At 41.6% G+C, this 20,143-nt stretch overlaps 1 protein-coding gene across 2 annotated transcripts in view; it reads left to right on the top strand.

Annotated features, from left to right (window-relative positions):
- Positions 1 to 3,104: 3,104 nt before the first annotated feature.
- ERCC4 (ERCC excision repair 4, endonuclease catalytic subunit) overlaps positions 3,105 to 20,143 on the top strand; it is a 30,917-nt gene continuing 13,878 nt past the window's right edge. Inside the window, exons 1-8 of one of the 2 annotated variants that reach the window (XM_026520299.4) lie at positions 3,105 to 3,356; positions 4,981 to 5,161; positions 9,745 to 9,940; positions 10,866 to 11,073; positions 13,502 to 13,682; positions 14,683 to 14,811; positions 15,747 to 15,857; positions 17,765 to 18,362. In XM_026520299.4, the coding sequence (XP_026376084.1) occupies positions 3,150 to 3,356; positions 4,981 to 5,161; positions 9,745 to 9,940; positions 10,866 to 11,073; positions 13,502 to 13,682; positions 14,683 to 14,811; positions 15,747 to 15,857; positions 17,765 to 18,362 (1,811 nt within the window). In that variant the 5' untranslated portion in view covers positions 3,105 to 3,149. Of the gene's footprint in view, positions 3,357 to 4,980; positions 5,162 to 8,183; positions 8,253 to 9,744; positions 9,941 to 10,865; positions 11,074 to 13,501; positions 13,683 to 14,682; positions 14,812 to 15,746; positions 15,858 to 17,764; positions 18,363 to 20,143 lie in introns of those variants that run through there. The other variant, XM_057315309.1, reaches the window with a different exon arrangement.

Genomic DNA, 20,143 nt, shown 5'->3' on the forward strand with positions numbered 1-20,143 from the left:
GAAAGTTTCGCAGAATTATTGTGACATAGGCACAGGAAAACAGGAAGAAGAAGAAGAATCCCATCACCTAAGTTGAAAACTTTCGCCCAGGGGAAAAAACTAAAATGTCCAGACGGCATCTGTGAGAATTTCTAAGTCCTCTTTCCCAGATACCAAATTTTGGCATTAAGCATTGCCCACCACATGCATATTAAAGCTAGAATTCACAAGATAACAATTTTTAGTGCTGATGAAGTATTTATATAGCATCTGGGAATTTGTTTTGGTTTTATTATAAAAGCACTGTAAGTTCATGGTAAGAGAAACCAACAGAATAGAAGGGAATTAAATAAAATGTAAAGGTCTTACTCTGATGCCAATCACTCCATTTCAATTCCCCAGAAGCAACTGCTTTTGTTCAGAGATTTAATTCCAGAGCTCTCCCAGTCATGGGAAAATATTGTTTGTTTGCTAATGTTTTTAGACAAAGGGGACTGTGTTCTATATTAATGTCCTGTAACTTCTTTTTTCAGTATATAATCACATGTATTGGGTAGCTTGCCACAAATGGCTTTTAATAACTGTATGATATCCCAGTTATTAAAGCTGCATGAAGACACTTTAATTAGTCTCCTACTATTGGACATTTAGGTGGAATATCTGAGAAATAATGATAGCTCACAAATTGATTTGACAAATAAACATCTCCGTACACAAGCTCCCGCTAGAATATAAGTTCTATGGTGGCAAAGATGTTGGCTGCTTGGTCCACTGATGAACCCCCAGCATTTAGTACACTGCCTGGCATATAGCAGGTGTCCTATAAATGTTTATTGAGTGAATCCATCTTTGTGTGTATGTGTATCTATACAGGTATTTACATTCTACATATATGTCAACCAATCACCCTCAAAAATTATTGCTTCCCTATATATTCCCATGTAGGTTTTCTTCTGTTTGGTTTTGGTCTACAGGGGACATCCTAAGATCTCAGTAGAGTCGAAATAATGAATAATTGCCTATGTCTCCCATTGCTGCTGTAACCAGTTAACATGAATTTAGTGGCTTAAAATGACACCAATTCATATCTTCCAGTTCAGGAGGTCAGAAGTCCAAAGTGGGTTGGCAGGGCTGCGTGTTTCTTCTGAAGCTTTTAGGGTAGAATTCATTTCCTTGCCTTTTCTGGCTTTTAAGGTTTGTATTCCTTGGCTCTTGGTCCCTCCTACGTCACTCCAACCTCTGCTTCCATTGCCACGGCTCTTTCTCTGACTCTGACCCTCCTGTCTCCCTCCTTCCTTTATATGGACCCTTGTAATTTACACTGGGCCCACCTGGTTGACCTAGATAAACTCCCCATCTTGAAATCACATCCGCAAAGCCCCGTTTGCCACCAAAGGTAACATATTCACAGGTCCCAGGGATTACAACATGGACATCTTTGGGGAGCCATTATTCTGCCTACCACAGCTTGGGAATGAGGTTTCAACTTCACTGTCACTTAAACACGCGCACCCTAAAGATGTGTTGCGTTCCTACTTACCACGTCCCGAGCTAAACCTAAGCCATGTACTGACTCGCTCAGTGGGCTTGCCCAAGTTACATAACCTCCCTGAGGCTCCATTCTCCCACTCTCACAACTGGAGAGATTAATACTTGTTTCATTGGAAATGTGGCATGTAGAATATTGCAGGCAAACCTTTCCATTCAACCAGCATTCAGGAATTATTACGTGCTGTTTTAATCTCAACAAAATGTAAGTAAAATCCTGGTTAAGCAGTAACGAGATAGAGAAACAGATCCTCTTGCAAACTGCTGATGCAGATGTAAATCGATACAGGCCTTCTAGAGGGCAATGTGGCACTGTGAACGTAATGAAAAGCCTTATGTTTATTCTCTTTATCCCACTAATGATCCATTCTGAGTGTATCTTAGGGGTATGGTTGAATTTATGTACTAAAATGTTCAGTGCAAAAATATTTATAACAGGGGGAGAGAGGTGGAAATAAACTAAATGTCCACTAATAAGGGATTAGATTAAGAAGTGTGGTACGTCCTCATGACAGAAACCTCATCCGCCGTGGAAAAGGATTTTGTGGACTATAAATACCACGTTTAGAGGTTTGTCAAATGTTAGTGACAAACTTGGAAACCTGCCTGATTTATTGCCTCAAAGCAATAAAAGAACTGGGTGGTGAGAGAGGGTACGTGTAAAGAAAAAAAAAAGATTGAAGGTATACATTGCATGATGTTACAGTGGCTATTTCTAGGTCATGGAATAACGAGTGATTTTCATTTTCTAACAAGGAAGACTTGGAGGGGAAAGCGATTTCTACACAAAGCAATTCCTCGGGTTGGATTGTCAGGCGGTCCTTGCGTAGAACAAGAACTTCCGAAGGTGTCCCTCTAGCGGAAGAAAGGACGCGGCGGCTGCGGGGACACCTGCCTGCGACTTTTGAAAAACAGCTTATTGTATTCAAGACCTTTCGAGAGAAACGAGAGCCTGAAAATATTAAACTATTCTGGTTATTCCAAAAAATGTTAACAGGGAGACAGAGGCCAATTACAAAAGGAAGAATCAAACCTCACTGTAGGAAACAGGGGCTGTTAATTGTAGGCGCCCTTGGAAGACTGACAATTAGCGTTTTCATTGCCAAGGTCGGGGAACTAAGCTCCTTGGGTTTAGTTCTCCTCTCCTTGCTTTTGGGTAGCTTGGGTGCTAGTAGTAGATCCGGGCCGATCCGCTCTCAGATCGAATGGACAAAGCAAGGTGGGTTCGCCTTGCTCAGGCTGGAGCCTGAGGCCTGGAGATGACACCTGTCAGGAGCGCTAGCACCTCCTCCGGACTCTACGAATTTTCGGCCCCACTCGGCTCCTCTTCGGCTAAGTTCGGCCGGCGCTTACCCCCCCCCCCCCCCCACGGCTTCAACTCCTCTTGGGCTGAGCTCGGCTGTCGGGCTCGGCTCCCTTCGGCTTCCTTCGACTGGCGCTCGTCTGGCGCTCGGCTCTCCTCGGCGGAGCTCGGCCAACGCTCGCCTCCGGCTCTGCTCTCCTCGGCTGAGCTCCGCCTACTCTCGGCTCGCGTTCGGCTCTCTTCGGCTGAGCTCGGCCCACCCCAGTCCGGGACTCGGCTCTCTTCGGCCGAGTTCGGCCGCGGCCCCGGAAGGGCGCCCATGGAGCTGGGACTGCCGGCTCGGCCGACAGCTATGGCGCCGCTGCTGGAGTATGAGCGGCAGCTGGTGCTGGAGCTACTGGACGCGGACGGGCTGGTAGTGTGCGCCCGCGGGCTCGGCGCGGACCGGCTCCTCTACCACTTCCTCCGGCTGCACTGCCACCCGGCGTGCCTGGTGCTGGTGCTCAACACTCAGCCCGCCGAGGAGGTGCGGCCGGCCGCGCGGGGGAGAGGGGACCCCGAGAGCGTTGGGGGCCTCCTGAGCGGATGCAGGCCCTGGCGCTTCTGAGAGCGATGACGGCCCCTGGCGCTAGGGGGAGGGCGTTGAACGGGGGTTTCTGAGCAGGAGCAGGTCCCTGACAGGGACGCGAGGGCACGGGGCGGGGGGGAGGGAGTCCCGAGGAGGATGCAGGTCCCTGACACGGGTTCCGGGGACACCAAGAAGGATGAGGGGGCCCGAAGTAAAGGAAGGTTTGTTTCAGACACAGGGGAGAGGGGGACACAGGGTGCGAAGGTCCCGGAGGGGGACGCAGGTCCCGACAGGGGTGCAAGGACGCAGAGAGTAGGAGTGGTCCCAAGGGGAAGGCAGGTTCCTTACAGGGGTGGGAGGGCTTTGAATGGGGGTCAGTTGCAGGTCCCTGACACAAGCTCGAGGACTCAGAGGGTAGGAAGGGTCCCGAGGAGGATGGAGGTCCCTGACGCTGATGGGAGGGCTTTGAATGGAGGTCCCGTAAGGCAGGTACAGGTCTCTGCCACGGGTGCACGGACACTGAGAGGGATGGAGGGGCTCAGGAGTAGGAAGTCATTTGAGAAGAATGGGGGTGGAGAGAAGGGTTGGAGGTCCCTGAAGAGGACAGGGATGTCTAGAGAAGGATAGGGGTGGGAACGATGAGGGAGTCCCCAAGCTGGATATCACGGGACTTGTTGGGGTCAGAGGAGTGGGATCAGTGATGGGGCTGGAGCAGTCTCGGAGGGTAATGGCGGAGTGTGAAAGCAGATGCTGAGGCTGGGGAGAGCCTGTAGGGAAGGGGAGGGACTGGGGGGGGGCGGTTCCCCTGGGCTGGGCCATTGGGTCAGAAAGGAAGGGAGCTGGAAGCTGAGGATATTGGGGAAGGGTACCTGCGGCTAAGGAATGGAGGACTCTGAAGACAGAAGGGGGTACACCTCTGCTAAGACGGGGGGCTCGGTACTGAGAGGTAGCACAGCCTGGTCTGAGGAGTCTGATGAGCCGCCCCTTGCTAGAGCGGGTGGCCAGGAGGAAGATGTCCGCGGAGAAGAATGACCACAGACTCCTTGAGGGCAGAGATCCTGTCTGCTTTGTCTAGGTATCCCCAGTACCTCACATAGAGCCTAGCACAACACAGGGCCCCCAGTAGAGGAAGTGTTCAACTGAAGATCCAAAGGGCCAAGGTGCCATTGACATGAAATCCCCTCTGGGGTGGATCAGGACAGAGCTAACAGTCTAAAACACTGCCCGGGAAAAGGATTCCTTGTGATCGCCTCACGTAGTTCGCTTGCTTGCAAACCTGGCTTTGGCGGGAAGTATTTTGAAGCTAGCGGAAGTCTTTTAACCGAGGATTTAAAACGTCTTTTTTGTTGTTGTTAAAATGCTAATAACAACTCAAGTGCTATGATTCCTTAGTGCAAACCCAAAAACAAAACAAAAATAAAAGCCTAGTTAAAGGTAGACAATTGGTGGATCAACGTGAAGTAGTAACTTAGCTTGTACATTGCGTAAGTGTATTGTCTCTCATTTTAAATACAAAGATCTGCAACCTAATAAAAACTGCTGTGTGTTAAACAGCCTACTAATCAAATTTGGTTTGATTTAGGAGTACTTTATCAATCAGCTGAAGATTGAAGGCGTCGAACACCTCCCCCGCCGGGTAACAAATGAAATCACAAGTAACAGTCGCTATGAGGTCTACACACAAGGAGGTGTGATATTTGCAACGAGTCGAATTCTTGTGGTCGACTTCTTGACTGATCGAATACCTTCGGATTTAATTACCGGTAAGCATTTGAAACCTTATTATTTGTATATAAATTGGCACTTTTTTGCGTCTGAACCCTCTGCTAAACTAAACTAGAACCTCCTTGTGAGCAGCGCCGGATGTCTTCGCTCAGCATTGTGCTTCCAGGTGTTGGCACAATACCAGACGCATTTTAGATGCCTAAAAAGTATTTGTGGCCCGAATAAGTAACTAAGTTAGTAAGTAAACTAAGAATGACTCTTCCTTGTTTCCTAAGCTCATATCTGGTAAATACTTGGTAATTGGCTGGCATTTGCTTTTAGAACCTAATCAGACTTGAAATGTTTACAAATATTCTTTGTATGTTTCCTAAAATATTTGGTTTTCCCTTTAAAGAGTTCCCCCGGCCCATGATTTGAAATTAAACTAAATGGTTGCGTAATTATTTTGAGGAGTGTGGTTTAGTTTTAGCTAGAATTAATATAGAAAAGGAATTATTTTTCATTATCATTCATCCTTTTGGAAACCTTTTCTGATTTTCCCCAAAACTAACCTGAGGGCCCTACCTCCCTGCCCTCAGATTACCCTTTGCTTCTCCCCAGTCAGTAAAGAACACCACATTATCTTTGCCTGTTTATTTGTCTTTCCCATTCATGAGATAGCAGTAAAGAACACCACATTATCTTTGCCTGTTTATTTGTCTTTCCCATTCATGAGATAACAAGCTTCATAAGTACTAGGGACAATTTGTTCATCCCAGGCTAAGTAACTGATACATGTATTTGTTGGATAAAATGATGCATGAATATGCTGTGACCTTCAGTGAACTTCTGGAGGGCAGAGAGACTGTGATATTCATAAGCATACTTCCCACTATGGCCCTGAACCTAGAAGACCCTCAAGAAATATTTAATGAATAAATGTATGAACAAATGCTTTATGTGGTTCATAGTAAACTGATTGAAGAACAGCGTTTCTATAGTTTTGTACCGTTCGTAATTGTCATCAGCCAGGGCCCAGGCGGTGAGGTCTGACTCACCTGGTTTTGCATGATGATGCCACCGCTTACAAGCAAGTTACTTAATTTTTATGAGCCTCAAGTTTTCTTTTTCTCATTTCTTTAAATTGAGAAAATAGCACTTCCCAGAGTTATCGTAAGGATTGAGTGAAAATAAATTGCTCAGTATAGTGCCTGGGACATACTAAACAGTGAATAATAACAAAAAAAAAGTATTGGCTTTTCATCACCAGAAATTCTGATACATCATAAAGTCTTTTACTAATTGCTGCTTTCTTCTCAGCTTGGTTTTATATTTATTTTTTAAGTGGATAAAATGGGGGGGTGAAATGTACTGGAACCACCACTAGATGTCAGTATTGCTCTGCCTTTTCGTAACCGTTCAACCCAGTTGCGCAGAGAGCACTAATGAATCAAAGGAACGTCCAGCTTATAGCTTATAGGTAGCTCCTAATTAAAAGCACAAAATTCCGTATCCATTTCTGATCATGTCCCAACCAATAATGAAGCTTGAGCTGCTGCTGCCGCTTGGCTGAATGGAATGTAGATGAATGCCAGAAGTGAATCCCATCAGATTCTGCACCCTGGAGGGCTGGTCCCCCATGGGCTCCCCATGGCACTTTCACCACGGCACTCACGGACCAAACAGCAGTCCTTGAAGCATGTAACCCTCCAGAAGGTTCGGAATGCCCCCTGCCCTAATTTGCCCCCTGTCACTACCTGTGAAATTCACCACCACACCCCACGCAAGGGTCCCTGCCAACCACACCTCCTCAGCAGTGAGAGAAGTGTGTACATAGCTGCCAGGATGGTACTTTCAAAAGACAGGACGGGAGGCTTTCATTGCTAAAACGGCTCCTGACACCTCCAAATAGAACTCAGGACACACTTTCCACGACAAACTTAAAAAAAAAAAAAGTTACATGTTAGATTTGTGCACCCAGTGCTATAATTCAATTTTATGTTCATTCAACAAGCATTAAATTTACTAAGGGTCCCTTGTTTGGCAGGAATGTGGTAGGTGCTGATGGTAGAAAGTCCAATGAGACCCTGTGGTGAGCTCTTGAGTTAGGCTGCTCCTGAGTCTGAGCCCACCTCCACTGTGCGCCAAAGGTGTGATCTTGGGCCAGTCACTTAATTTGTATGGCTCAGTTTAGTCATCTGTAAGTGGGAGCCTGTAACACTGCCTTCCTCCTAGGATTAGTGTACGGGTGAAATGAGATCATGTATGTAAAATTCTTCACGTGGTACTCGGCACACAGTGAGCATTCTCTGATTACTGCTTGTTGTTGTGATGTCCTTGTCCTCAAGCAGTTTAGTGAAGGAGACAGATGGAAAGAAGTAATGACAGTAGAGTATGAGATATAAACTGTCATGGGAGCGTAGAAATGAAATGTAAGTAGGCTTTTGTGAGACTACAGTTGCCCCCAGAAATACAGCCTGCTTGTATTTTTTTTTTTAAGATTTTATTTATTTATTTGAGAGAGAGGGAGAGACCATGAGTGAGGGGAGGGGCAGAGGGAGAGGAAGAAGCAGACTCCCCGCTGAGCAGGGAGCCCCACACAGGGCTCAGTCCCAGAACCCCAAGATCATGACCTGAGCTGACGTCAGAGGCTTAACCGACTGAGCCACCCACGCACTCCTGCTTATGTTTTCATGTTGCTGGTTTTTGAAATGGGGGTGGGGGTGGGGGGAGGCCTCAGGTGGTGTCACTTAGGAAAAACCAGGCTTTGTCTTCAGACCCCCCTGGTTTGGAGCCTTTAGTCTCCTGTCGCTTGTTACATGACCTTGATCAACTTGTTTCCCTCTCCTGGTCTCATAATGATACCTACCTCATAGAATTCTCTTGAGGATTAAATGAATAACCGTCCAGTAAAGTTCCTAACCCCTGCACCTGGGATAGAATAGTTCTCTTCTTCCTCCTCCTCCTGGTTTTGTAAAAAAATGACAGTCTTTTGGAGCACAACATTTTCTTAAATTGAGGTTCATCTTTCCTTCAAAGTCTCCTTTGATTATTTTAACCTTATGTGATATTTTGATCTAGGCCAGCAAGCGTAGCCCAGGTGAGGACTCGGAAAAGCCCAACAACTAGGTCCAGAATCCTTGCTCAATAGTAAGTTAGTTACATGTATGTATTGTAGTTATTGAAATCCTTTGTCTACAAATTTCAAAATAACACTATTAATTTCTACTGTATCTGAAAAACAATTTGCTTAGCTAAAATAAATTGTAGCTCCATCCACCTCAATACAAAATTTAAACACCAAGACAGTAGAATCTGACTTGGGCTTACTGAACTAGTAGAAGAAGGGGTCACAAACCACTGTTAGTGTCATTTCCCACACCCTAGGGGTGAGGTGAATTGGTACAAAAACACGTAAGCACATTTATGACAAATTTATATATAAGGTAATGGTTTGATGTAGGGCTAAGAGACTGAGAATCATCATAGAATAATTGAGTTTTCAATTATTAATTGAAATTAATAATGAAATGAAATAAATGAAATAATTAATTATTAATAAATGACATCTGTGCACTCTCAGGTCATATGTGTTCCTAATTTATCATTAATCACACTGCATCAAAATGGCATATATGCGTATAATGTCATGTGGATTTATTATATTCACATATGAAAGATCATCTGGCCCAGTATTCTCGTTTTATAAATAAGGAAACACAATAGTTGTCCTTGTTTTTGTGATCTCAGAGGTGTCAATCATGGCACCCCAAAACACAGATATACTAAATACATTCATTAAAGGTTTTTATTAATTTATTTTTCAGTTGAATATAGTCTGATTCCAAAAATTGAATTATTCTAATAGGTGACGCAGGTGTTGCCGAGACTTCTGAATTACCGCTATTTTGTGTAGTTCACATCTGGTTCACCTATAAAAGGAGAGTCAGTGAGCCACTTCCCTTTCAGAAATTCTTCCACTGTGCCAGACACACCCCACCCCAAGGCCTTTGCTCTTCCTGTCCCCTTAGCCTGGAACTCTCTTGGTGCTCGTGGTGACAAGACTCACCTCCTCATTTCCATCTAGCTCTGGCTCAGATAGGCCCTCAGCGAGGCCACCCTACCTAAAGTTGCCAACCACCACCCCTCACACAAACTCCCTCTCCTCCTCTGATTCATTTTTGTCCTCCCCAGCACTTATTACTGTATAACCTACTAAACACTGCACGTGTTTGTATTGTGTATCGTAAGGCCCACGAGCACCGGCATTTACGTCCATGTGTTCGCTGCTGCATCCCTCACCGAGATCAGCGCCTGCCCGTGCCGAGTAGGGACTCGGGAGACACGCGGTGAATAAGCGAATGAAAATGAGCATGGGGGCGCCTGAGTGTCACAGCGGTTAAGCGTCTGCCTTTGGCTCAGGGCGTGATCCCAGCGTTCTGGGATCGAGCCCCACATCAGGCTCCTCTGCTGGGAGCCTGCTTCTTCCTCTCCCACTCCCCCTGCTTGTGTTCCCTCTCTCGCTGGCTGTCTCTCTCTGTCAAATAAATAAATAAAATCTTTAAAAAAAAAAAGAAAGAAAGAAAACAAGCGTGAAGTTCCATGACTGTTCTGCCATCTAAGTTATAAAATTTCCTCTCAGGCATCTTGGTGTACAGAGCTCACAGGATAATCGAGTCTTGTCAAGAAGCCTTCATCTTGCGTCTGTTTCGCCAGAAAAACAAGCGTGGCTTTATTAAAGCTTTCACAGACAACGCTGTCGCCTTTGATACTGGTTTTTGTCACGTGGAAAGAGTGATGAGGAATCTTTTCGTAGGGAAGCTCTATCTGTGGCCAAGGTAAATAGCACTTCGCAACAAATTTCTGTGAGAGAATCTGCCATAACTTAAGTGTGCTGTCACATGTACTGTAACTGCACCTGGTACGTTATTGCCAGGTTCATAACAAGTGCATCATATGGAAATAGATGGTCGCCACATCTGTAGTTCTTTTACAAGGAGAAGGAGATTTGATCGTTATTTTTCTGGTAGCCCATCAAATCCGTCCAAGGGCAGCCACTGTATTCCTTCTTGTCCGTTTAGTGAGACCCCCAGGGACTAGAGACTCACATATACAACAGCTCTAGGTGAACTGTAGATTTATTGGCTAAGACTCCCACTTCACTTTGAAAATTACCCACCAGGGAATAGAGCACAAAGATTTTTGAAGAATTGATGTTAATGTCTAGGAAAAACCATAGGTTCCAGTGTTCCAACACCTTGCACCTATGCTAATACGTATTTTGGTTTTACTATATGGCATTTAAGAGCAAGTGCCATGGTCTTTTTCCTTTCTTGATTACACCTTGTTGAAGGGATCAGCATACTTTTTCTGTGAAGGGCCCGATGGTAAATATTTTGGGCTTTGCAGGCCATGCTATCCGTCACGATGACCCCACTCTGCTGTTAGAGCAGCAAAGCAGCCACAGACAGTCCACAAGCAGTGGGTGTGGCTGCGTTCCAATAAAACTCATTCTGAAACCAGGCGCTGGGTTCAGCCCAGACAAGAATTTTGCTGACCCCTGCCTTATTTGAATAATAACGTCCATTCATGGAGGTTCAAAGTATTCCTGAAAGCATTGTCATTTTGCTTTCTATTTTGTTTGTGTCTTAATTGCATTTACCAAACGAACAAACAAACAAACAATGGGAGTATTAAGCCAAGACCAGAAATACACAGCTCTTGAAACTCGAGAAAATCTTTGAAAACTATTTGTCTCTATAGGTTCCATGTAGCGGTAAACTCGTTTTTAGAACAGCACAAACCTGAGGTTGTAGAAATTCACGTTTCTATGACGCCTGCCATGCTCGCTATCCAGACTGCCATACTGGACATTTTAAATGCATGTCTGAAGGAACTCAAATGCCATAACCCATCCCTCGAAGTGGAAGATTTGTCTTTAGAAAATGCTATTGGAAAACCCTTTGACAAGGTACTCCGTTTCTTTTCCTTTTAAGCACAGTTTGTGATGTTATAATTTTAAAGAATCCAAGTTATTTTAGTAATTGCAGTGTCCCTAATAGGAATTTGCTGTTATTTTAAAATTAATTTGGAGCTGATTTAAGGGTAGCTTCTTTGGTTTTCTGGAAAGTAATAATTTGTAGTAAAATAATGGACCAACATATAAGCACAACTCTGACTTTTTGCCGTTATACAGTGATTATCTCGTATTTTAAGTATAATTAAGAGAAGGATAAATAACATTTTTGGTCTGAAATGACAGCATTTGGATATCTACAGGTAGAAGAGTTCTACATAAAATGCTTCATGATTTGTGATCTTTTGTTTGGAATAAAAATAATTGGAATGAGTTTTCATTACTGAGGAATGTGAACCTTGCTCTCTTAAAATTACATTTTGAATTGAGAAAATGGTAAGACTAAGACTTTAGTTCAAGCAACTTTTATTCTGATTTTTTTTCTTTTGGTGTGATTTTTGAGGTTTTTTTGTTTGTTTTTTTTTTTTTGGAGATGCGTGAGGAGGGGGAGGGACAGAGAGAGGGGGAGAGAGAGAATCTCAAGCAGACTCCACGTTGAGCCTGGAGCACGATGTGGGACTCAGTCTCATGACCCTGAGATCATGCCCTGAGCTGAAATCAAGAGTCAGATGCTTAACTGACTGAGGCACCCAGGAGCCCCTCTAACTGATTTTTTTTTTATCATAGGTGAATATTAATACAGGTACATAAATGTTGAAGTTTGAATTATAGATCCAGAAAATGCTGACTTTTAAAAAATTCCAGACAGATTTTTTTTTTCATATTTTGGTGGAACAAATTCCTGTCTTTCAAACTCTGAATCATTCTGTCACTGGAAATAATGCATAGTGATTATTAAGAAGGAAAAATTTAACACCTCATTTCTCTGATTCTTCCAAAAAGACATTTTACTGTGAAATAATGATACATGAAACTAATTTCATGTGTTTTGTTCCTCTGTTCTTAAAGTTTGGTTCATGGTCAAGCCAAAAAGAAAAACCATCAAAAGCGAACCTTCATGTTCTTTTAATAGAATGTACATGTCCTTAGAAAATAACAAAATATAGCCTAATATGTTTTTATTAGTTCTCTGTTTATCATTCCCTGGATAGTAAAAGTCAAAGTATTATTTTGGATATTCTTTAAGCAACCAAATGTAAATGCAGACATAACTTTGCATCTTGTTAGAAAATTTAACTTTTGTAGATGATTTTACCAAACAGGTCTGCAACTATAGGTTCCAGTTTGTCTAGGACAGTTATAGTATGTACCTGTTCTCCTGGAATAATTATTAATAATTCATTTTCACAAGAGTTGCAGTTTGGACAATAAATTATACAGCCATCTAAATATTACTCCTGCTGAGTGTTAATTTTATTGGATAAGATGCCACATAGTGATACTGCTTCCATAGCATGCTATAAGTATTATCCTTTTTAGTTACAAAATCACTTCGTGAAGGATGTGTGTGTGTGTGTGTGTGTGTGTACACACTCATATATAGCTGTGGGCTGTGGGTATGTAGATATCTATATAGTATATACAAAAAGCTATTCTGTGCTTTAGGCAACTTTTATTAGCAAGAGAGAGCGGGGGAAGGAGCAGTGGGGGAGGGAGAGGGAGAGAATCTCCAGCAGACTCTGCACTGAGCACAAAGCTCAATGTGGGGTTTGATCTCATGACCCTGAGATCATGACCTGAGCCAAAACCAAGAGTTGGATGCTTAACTGACTGAGCCACCCAGGTACCTCTACTTTTTAGGGTCTTAAAAAAATTCAAATTTAGTCCATTGTTAACTTAAGTATTTTCTCATCCATGAATCACATTAAAAAAAAAAAAAAAGCTAAGTAAGTCTTTTACACCACCAAATTAAGGTACATTGTTATTTAATTTGATACCATGTAGTTTCCTTGGTATATGCCCTCTGGTCCCTGTCTAACTGGATCCCACATTTTTATCTATCTAGGATAGGGTCACAGCCAAACTTGGCAGAAATGGTATGTCTAAGCTACATGCTTTGACCCTTCATAAAAACAAATGATTGGTTATCTGAAGTTTATCAGGCCTTTTCTCCTAACAATGTAAATATGGATAAATATGAATTGACACTGATCACAAAGATTCTAGGGATAAGGCACTCTGCTTTATATTTGAAAATTTAAACATTGTTATTAGAATCTTATGAACTGAAATTTTCTATCCACTTTCTTGGGGGATGATGCTGGGAGTTTTTTTGTGGGTATGGTAAAATATACATAATATAAAATTTACCACCCTAACCATTTTTATATACGGGGATAATGTTCACTGAAAGTATAATTTGTATTAATAATAGCTGTATTGAACATCTGTTTAGGAATACTAAATTTTATTCTTATCTTAGACAATCCGCCATTATCTGGATCCTTTGTGGCACCAACTTGGAGCCAAGACTAAGTCCTTGGTTCAGGACTTGAAGATATTACGAACTTTGCTGCAGTATCTCTCTCAGTACGATTGTATCACATTCCTTAATCTTCTGGAATCTCTGAGAGCAACAGAGAAGGCTTTTGGTCAGAATTCAGGTGGGAGATAAAAATACTAATATTATTATGGGAGCTGATTTGAATAAAGTGTTGGATTTTCTTGGGGACTCAGATGCAGGGAGTGCTATATTCAACTACGTGGTATACTAAGATTTCAAATTACGTTTTATGTTCATAGCACAAGGATGTAGGTTTTATTGATAGCTAATGTTTCCGCCTACTTAACTTCTGTTCTGTATAATAATAAATATTCATATCCATTCCAGGCGATTTTATTTCTAGAAAAGACTCTGTATATTACACGCAGTCCCCAACTTAGAAATAGGTTGCGTTCTGGAAGTTTAGTTGTTAAGAACTTCAAATTCATTTTCTCCAAAGAAATAGCAAGGGAGTGTAGGGTTTCATCAGCCAGAGTGCTGAAGACTGAAGAGATTTGTAGGGAAACATACATATACAACTGGCCACCATCTTGTTTTTCTACCAACAGCATCTGCCCCCGCTATCGTGGCCTCTGTCACTATTTGGCTAGACCGCTGATTTTCAAAGTGTAGTCCATGGGCCCCTGAGGCCAAGATTTAATACAATTAATAATTTTTACCTCTTCATTAGGAGCATTCCTAAGTAATCAACTACAAACGCATAGCAATGAGGAATACGTTGACTGCTAGTACACTTTGGTTCCACTGCCTTGTTTATACTCGGGCACCAGCAGTGTTACCCAGGAATGCTTTTGCACCATTATTGGAAATGTCAACACAGTGGGAAAAAAATCAAATAATGAGTTAGTGTTCTTATGAGAATAGTTTTGAGGTCCAGAGCCCCTGAAAACATCTTGGTGACCCCCAGAGGTTAGTAGGCCACACTTTGAAAACCACTGGTCTAACCAAACAGCGATGGAGGCCACAGTAAGGGAGAAGGTGTGGTTCAGAGGAGAATAAGATGGTGGACAACTGTCCTTTTGGGCCTGTGACCGTCAGAGACTCTTTAAAATTCATCCTAAATTGAAGGCTTTTTTGTTTTTTTTAACTTTTCCTATTAGGTTGGCTGTTTCTTGATTCCAGCACCTCAATGTTTGTAAATGCTCGAGCAAGAGTTTACCATCTTCCAGATGCCAAAATGAACAAAAAGGGCAAAATGTCTGAAAAAATGGAGATTAAAGAAGAACAAGGTATTTCGTAGGCTTGATCTTTAACTGTGTCCTTTATTTAAATATGTGCTGTGGAAATTCTTATCAAGTCAATGTATTAATAGTAAATATCCTTCAGCCAAGGGGAAAACATGTGCCCATATATTAAATATATGTTATATGCAATGTATGTTACAAGTATCCAGCATGGCAAGACTTAGAATCCATTGTCAGGGGATTCCAAATAACAAGTGCCAAGTATCAGTCAAGAGTATTCTCACCACTACATAAGAGCTACAGATTGATTTTTTTTTAACTTCAGAGTAATAACTACTTTTGGCAACTTAAAGTCTTAACAGAATGTTTAACATTCCTTTTAGCTTTAAAAAAAATAAATATACTAGAATGAGGCAAGTATGGATTTTATTCCAACCCTCATCTAGTAGGTATAATAAATATCATTGGTTGTTTTAAGGCATGGGATAGGCGGATGCTGACCTTTTGCCTCATTCAAAGGTCTAGTTCAGAACTTAAATATGTTAGTGATGTGTTTGAGTACTTACAGAAACGTTTGATTGCTCTCCACTTGTATCCCATCTTCAGGACTGTGAAAGTCATGGGGATTTTAGAAATAATAAATACCATTATTCTGTACTGATTCTTTATTTTAAATAGCAGCTTATATCTAGCGTCACAGTTGACAACAACACAGAATATTCTCTAATTCATGACCGTGCATGTAACTTGCTCTCAGGGCACTGTGAAACTTCTATTAATATTGGTCTGGAGTGTGTTTCATTTAGACCTTAATAAATAGCCTTTTTCAAGAAAGAAGATTCTATCTGGCCTCTGGAAAAAGGCTCAAAGGAAGGGGCTTTCGGAATGATGCTTGTGTCATCTGTCGTTTTGAAAGGCTGTGAGATACTTTATGTATAAATGTTATCACATAGATTGAGGTTATCCTTTTTTCTATACAGAAACAAAAAAGGAATTGGTCCTAGAAAGCAACCCAAAGTGGGAAGCATTAACCGAAGTACTGAAAGAAATCGAGGCAGAAAATAAGGAGAGTGAAGCCCTTGGTGGTCCAGGTAGGAGAAAAGAGATAGTGACTTTTGCTTTCAAAATGGAGCAAATGAGTCTTCTTTGTTAGTTCCTTAGAAATAACTTACTATGATATTGTTTATAAAATGTAAAAGAATAAATGCCAAAGGAACACTGAAATCCTAGTGGCAGCCTCCTTTTGTGTTCGTTTGATGTGATTTTCTCCAGGTTGAATCCTTGTATATTCATGAAAACAGGGGTTTTTTGCTGCTTGCCTTCTCAGGACTTCTATTTAAAGAGGCAGTTAATCTCCACGTACATGTTCACCAGGCTTTCGATCTGGACTCCCCAAGGAGAAAGCTAATGGGCTTGCTTTATTCTCAGCAAGTGTCTCTCCAAAAAAAGTCTTAACTGTTCTATGAAGCAACATTGACCTGCCCCCCCCAAAAAAATTCCAGATTTCAGGGCTGCTGTCTGCAAACATGGGTTTGCTAGTAGATTAGCACGGCAGACCAAATATGAACTACATTTAAAAAAATAAAACTTGTAATAAAGTAAAACTAAATTTAGAACAAAAAATCTACTGAGACTTTGAACTCCTACAAATCAGTAAAGGCAAGCACATAATCCTTATCTTAGTAAATGTGCTGGTGATGTTATCCCAGAACCTCCGGTACTGTGATTCAAGACCCAAAGTCATGCGTGCTCACTTAGGAAAATTGAAAAGTATGAAGAAAAAAGAGAAGGGGGGAAAAATGATGTCTAGGAGCCACACTGGCATATTTGCTTCCAGGATTTCTTTTATGTATTTTCTGTCTCACGTTGTTAAGGTCGTAGTGCAGATACAATCTCTGGATATATAATTAGCAAGTCAAATGATAACATTCTTGAGACATATTACCACGTTTGACTTGTACAAAATTTTTATGAATTCTTATTTCTTCTAGCAACATAAAAGCTCATCTCTTTTGTTTTTTAGATTTATTTAATTTATTTTCTAGAGAGATAGAGCAGGGCGAGGGCAGGAGCAGAGGGAGAGAGAGAGAGAGAATCTCAAGCAGACTCCATGCTTAGTGTGGAGCCCGACATGAGGCTCGATCCCACCACGACCCTGAGATCATGACCTGAGCCGAAATCAAGAGTCTGACGCAACTAACTGAGCCGCCCAGGCGCCCCAGAGCTCATGTTTTTTTCACCTAGCAGACAATGACTGGAGATTCTGTAGATATTCGTGTGCATGTATACCTATGTATGTGTGATAGTTTTATCAATTTGATTGGAGAAAAGTGTTACTCATTTGAAATTTGGTGCTCACTGTTTTCTTAAAAATGTTTTTCCTCTTTTGTGAATTGTCTTTTTTTTTCCTTTGCCAATTTAGACTGTGTCCACAGTTTGTATTGGCTTTTTTATATATGAAAGATATCATCATTTATGATAGTTGTTTTGTAAAGTTTTTTGTCGTTAGCTTACTTAATGCATAGTTTTTTAGATTATAGGTATTAGTCTTCTCTGAGATTTCTTCCATTGCTTTTAAGCCTAGAAAATCATCTCCATCCAGAGAGATGGAGAAGAATCACCCTTTTTTTTATGATTTAATATTTAACGTTTGACTCTGTAATCCATTTGGAATTTATTTTGGTATATAAAATCCTCTGGAAAATTATTAATTAAAAAGAGCTTCTGTAAAGCCTCCATTGTACCATGGCTACGCTTTCATAAGACTAAATGTTTCTGGCTTCAACTTTACTCAAAAGATTTAACTAATCCTGTCAGAGAGGGAAAGCATATGATAAGCATCTGAGAGCCTTTTTAAACAAATTGTGAATGTTGTTTCCTTAGTACCAAGGGGTAAGATGTGTCTTCTTTGTGGGGGGGAAGAGGCGAGGGAGCAGGCAGGGAGGGAGCAGGCGGACACGTGAGGTCATAGTAACATAACACTGTTTCGTAATTTTAGGTCAAGTACTTATTTGTGCAAGTGATGACCGAACATGTTCCCAGCTGAGAGAGTACATCACTATCGGAGCAGAGGCCTTTTTGCTGAGGCTCTACAGGAAAACCTTTGAGAAGGATACCAAAGCTGAACAAGTATGGATGAAATTTAGACATGAGGACGGTCCAAAGAGAATGGTGAAATCTAACAAAAGGCCTAAAGACCCCCAAAACAAACAAAGGGCTGCCACCAAAGAAAGGACTCTCAAAAAGAAAAAGCGAAGGTTAACCTTAACTCAGATGATGGGGAAGTCGGAAGAACCGGAAGAGGAAGGGGATGTCAAGGAAGGCTATCCTAGAGACACAGACAGTAGCCCAGAAAGCTCCTTGGAAGAAATTAAGCACGAGGAATTTGACTTAAACTTGTCCTCTGATGCCGCATATGGAATCCTGAAAGACCCACTCACCATCCTCCATCCGCTCCTGGGCTGTAGTGACCCCTATGCTCTGACAAGGGTGCTCCATGAAGTGGAGCCAAGATACGTGGTTCTGTACGACGCAGAACTGACGTTTGTTCGCCAGCTTGAGATTTACAGGGCAAGCAGGCCCGGGAAGCCTCTGAGGCAAGTTATGAAGAATATAAGCTTTTTCTTCTTTCTTTTTTTGTATATGTTTTTGTGTGTGTGTGTGTGTGTATGAGTATATATTATATATATATATATTATATAACATATATATAATATATATATGTGTGTATATATATATATAAATTAGCTGAAGTATATTTGACACAAATTAAATTAGTTTCAGGTGTACAACATTGTGATTCAACCATTCTGTACGTTACAAAGTGCTTACCATGATAAGTATATTACAATATTATTGCTTATATTCCCTATGTTCTTTTCATCCCCATGGCTTATTTATTTTAAAAGTTTGTACCTCTTAGTCCCCTTCACCCATTTTGCCCATTCTCCCCACCTCCACCCCCTTTGGCAGCCATCATTGTGTTCTCTATTTGAGTCTGTTTCTCTCTTGTTGTTGTTTGTTGGTTTGTTTGTTTTTTTAGATTCCACATATAAGTGAAATCATAGGGTATTTATTTGTCCATCTCCATCTGGCTTATCTCACTTAGCTTACCACCCTCTCAGTCCATCCATGTTGTGGCAAATGGCAAGATTTCATTCTTTTTTATGGCTGAGTAATACTCCATTGAACTGCTTTTTTTAAAGGCTTCAATTTCACCGTTCTTTAGGCTTTAACAGAGACGCTATACCAGTTGCACATGGATTTTCTTTAACGTTCTGTTGTTACAATGTAGGTTAAGTTTATGAATCCTTCTTCTGCTTCCTGGTCAACCTGGGACATTTGCATAGGAAGGATGTCAGATGTCGTAGAGAACAACAAATCTAGGGAACTATCCGTGTTCTGGTTACTTGCTGCTCTGTTGTCCTGTACTGTATCCTTTCTGCATTGGTTGTAGCTTATGAGGTGCTGTATCTCGACAAGTCTAGGAAATGTATAATATCCTGACTTGTACCAAAAATTACTGTAACTATGACTCAGCTAAATGGCTTTGATCTTCTAAAATGTAGTTCTTATAAATTTGAAGGAGTGACTCTAAATTACATCCACATAAAACGAAAGTATTTGGGGAATTATTGAACCAAGTTTTCTTGAGTTTCAAGAAATTGCAGATAAAAAATCTACAGAAATATCAGATGAGAAAATGATGCCTCTCAAAGAATATAGTGTTCCGGGTCTCCAATTATCTGAGGGAAACAAACAGCAAAATTAATATCCTGAACTCAGTCTGAACCAAAAACAGAGCCAAAAGAAACCTTCCTAGCAGTTTAACTAATGCAGCCTTCCAGAGCAGAGATGAGCGGAGCAGGTGGGTCAGAAATAACACAGGATGAAGAGTTTAGACAAAGCTGGTCAAAGAATTATAGGCTGGTAAATTTTTCAGACGTTGCTACTGATCAACTTTGTAGATAGCTTGTATGTCCAGTTCTTTGTTGCCTGAGAATGGAATAGTGTGTTATTTGGAATCAAAATGTCAGAGTCGGAAGGGACCTTGGAGTTCAACTTCTCCCTCCGTCAGTGGGAAACTGAGGCCCAGTAATAACGAATGACTTGCCCTTGGCCACGTAGCACTTGTGGGGGAGAGCTGGGGTCTCTGGACTCATGGTTTTTTTCCTCAGTCCACACTTCTAAGAGATATAACCTAGGAGCATGAAGTCCAGAAAAAAAGTCAAAAGCTAAAAAAGGAAAAACCTGTGATAGACGGTGAGAAAGAGGGAGAGAGGAGGTGCTTAATTCAGCCTCTGAGCAACACATAGGATAGAAAAGCAGTCCTTCTTCTTTTTTTTTTTTAAAGATTTTATTTATTTATTTGACAGAG

This window comes from Ursus arctos, unplaced genomic scaffold, assembly GCF_023065955.2.
Source record: "Ursus arctos isolate Adak ecotype North America unplaced genomic scaffold, UrsArc2.0 scaffold_2, whole genome shotgun sequence".
NCBI lineage: Eukaryota > Metazoa > Chordata > Mammalia > Carnivora > Ursidae > Ursus > Ursus arctos.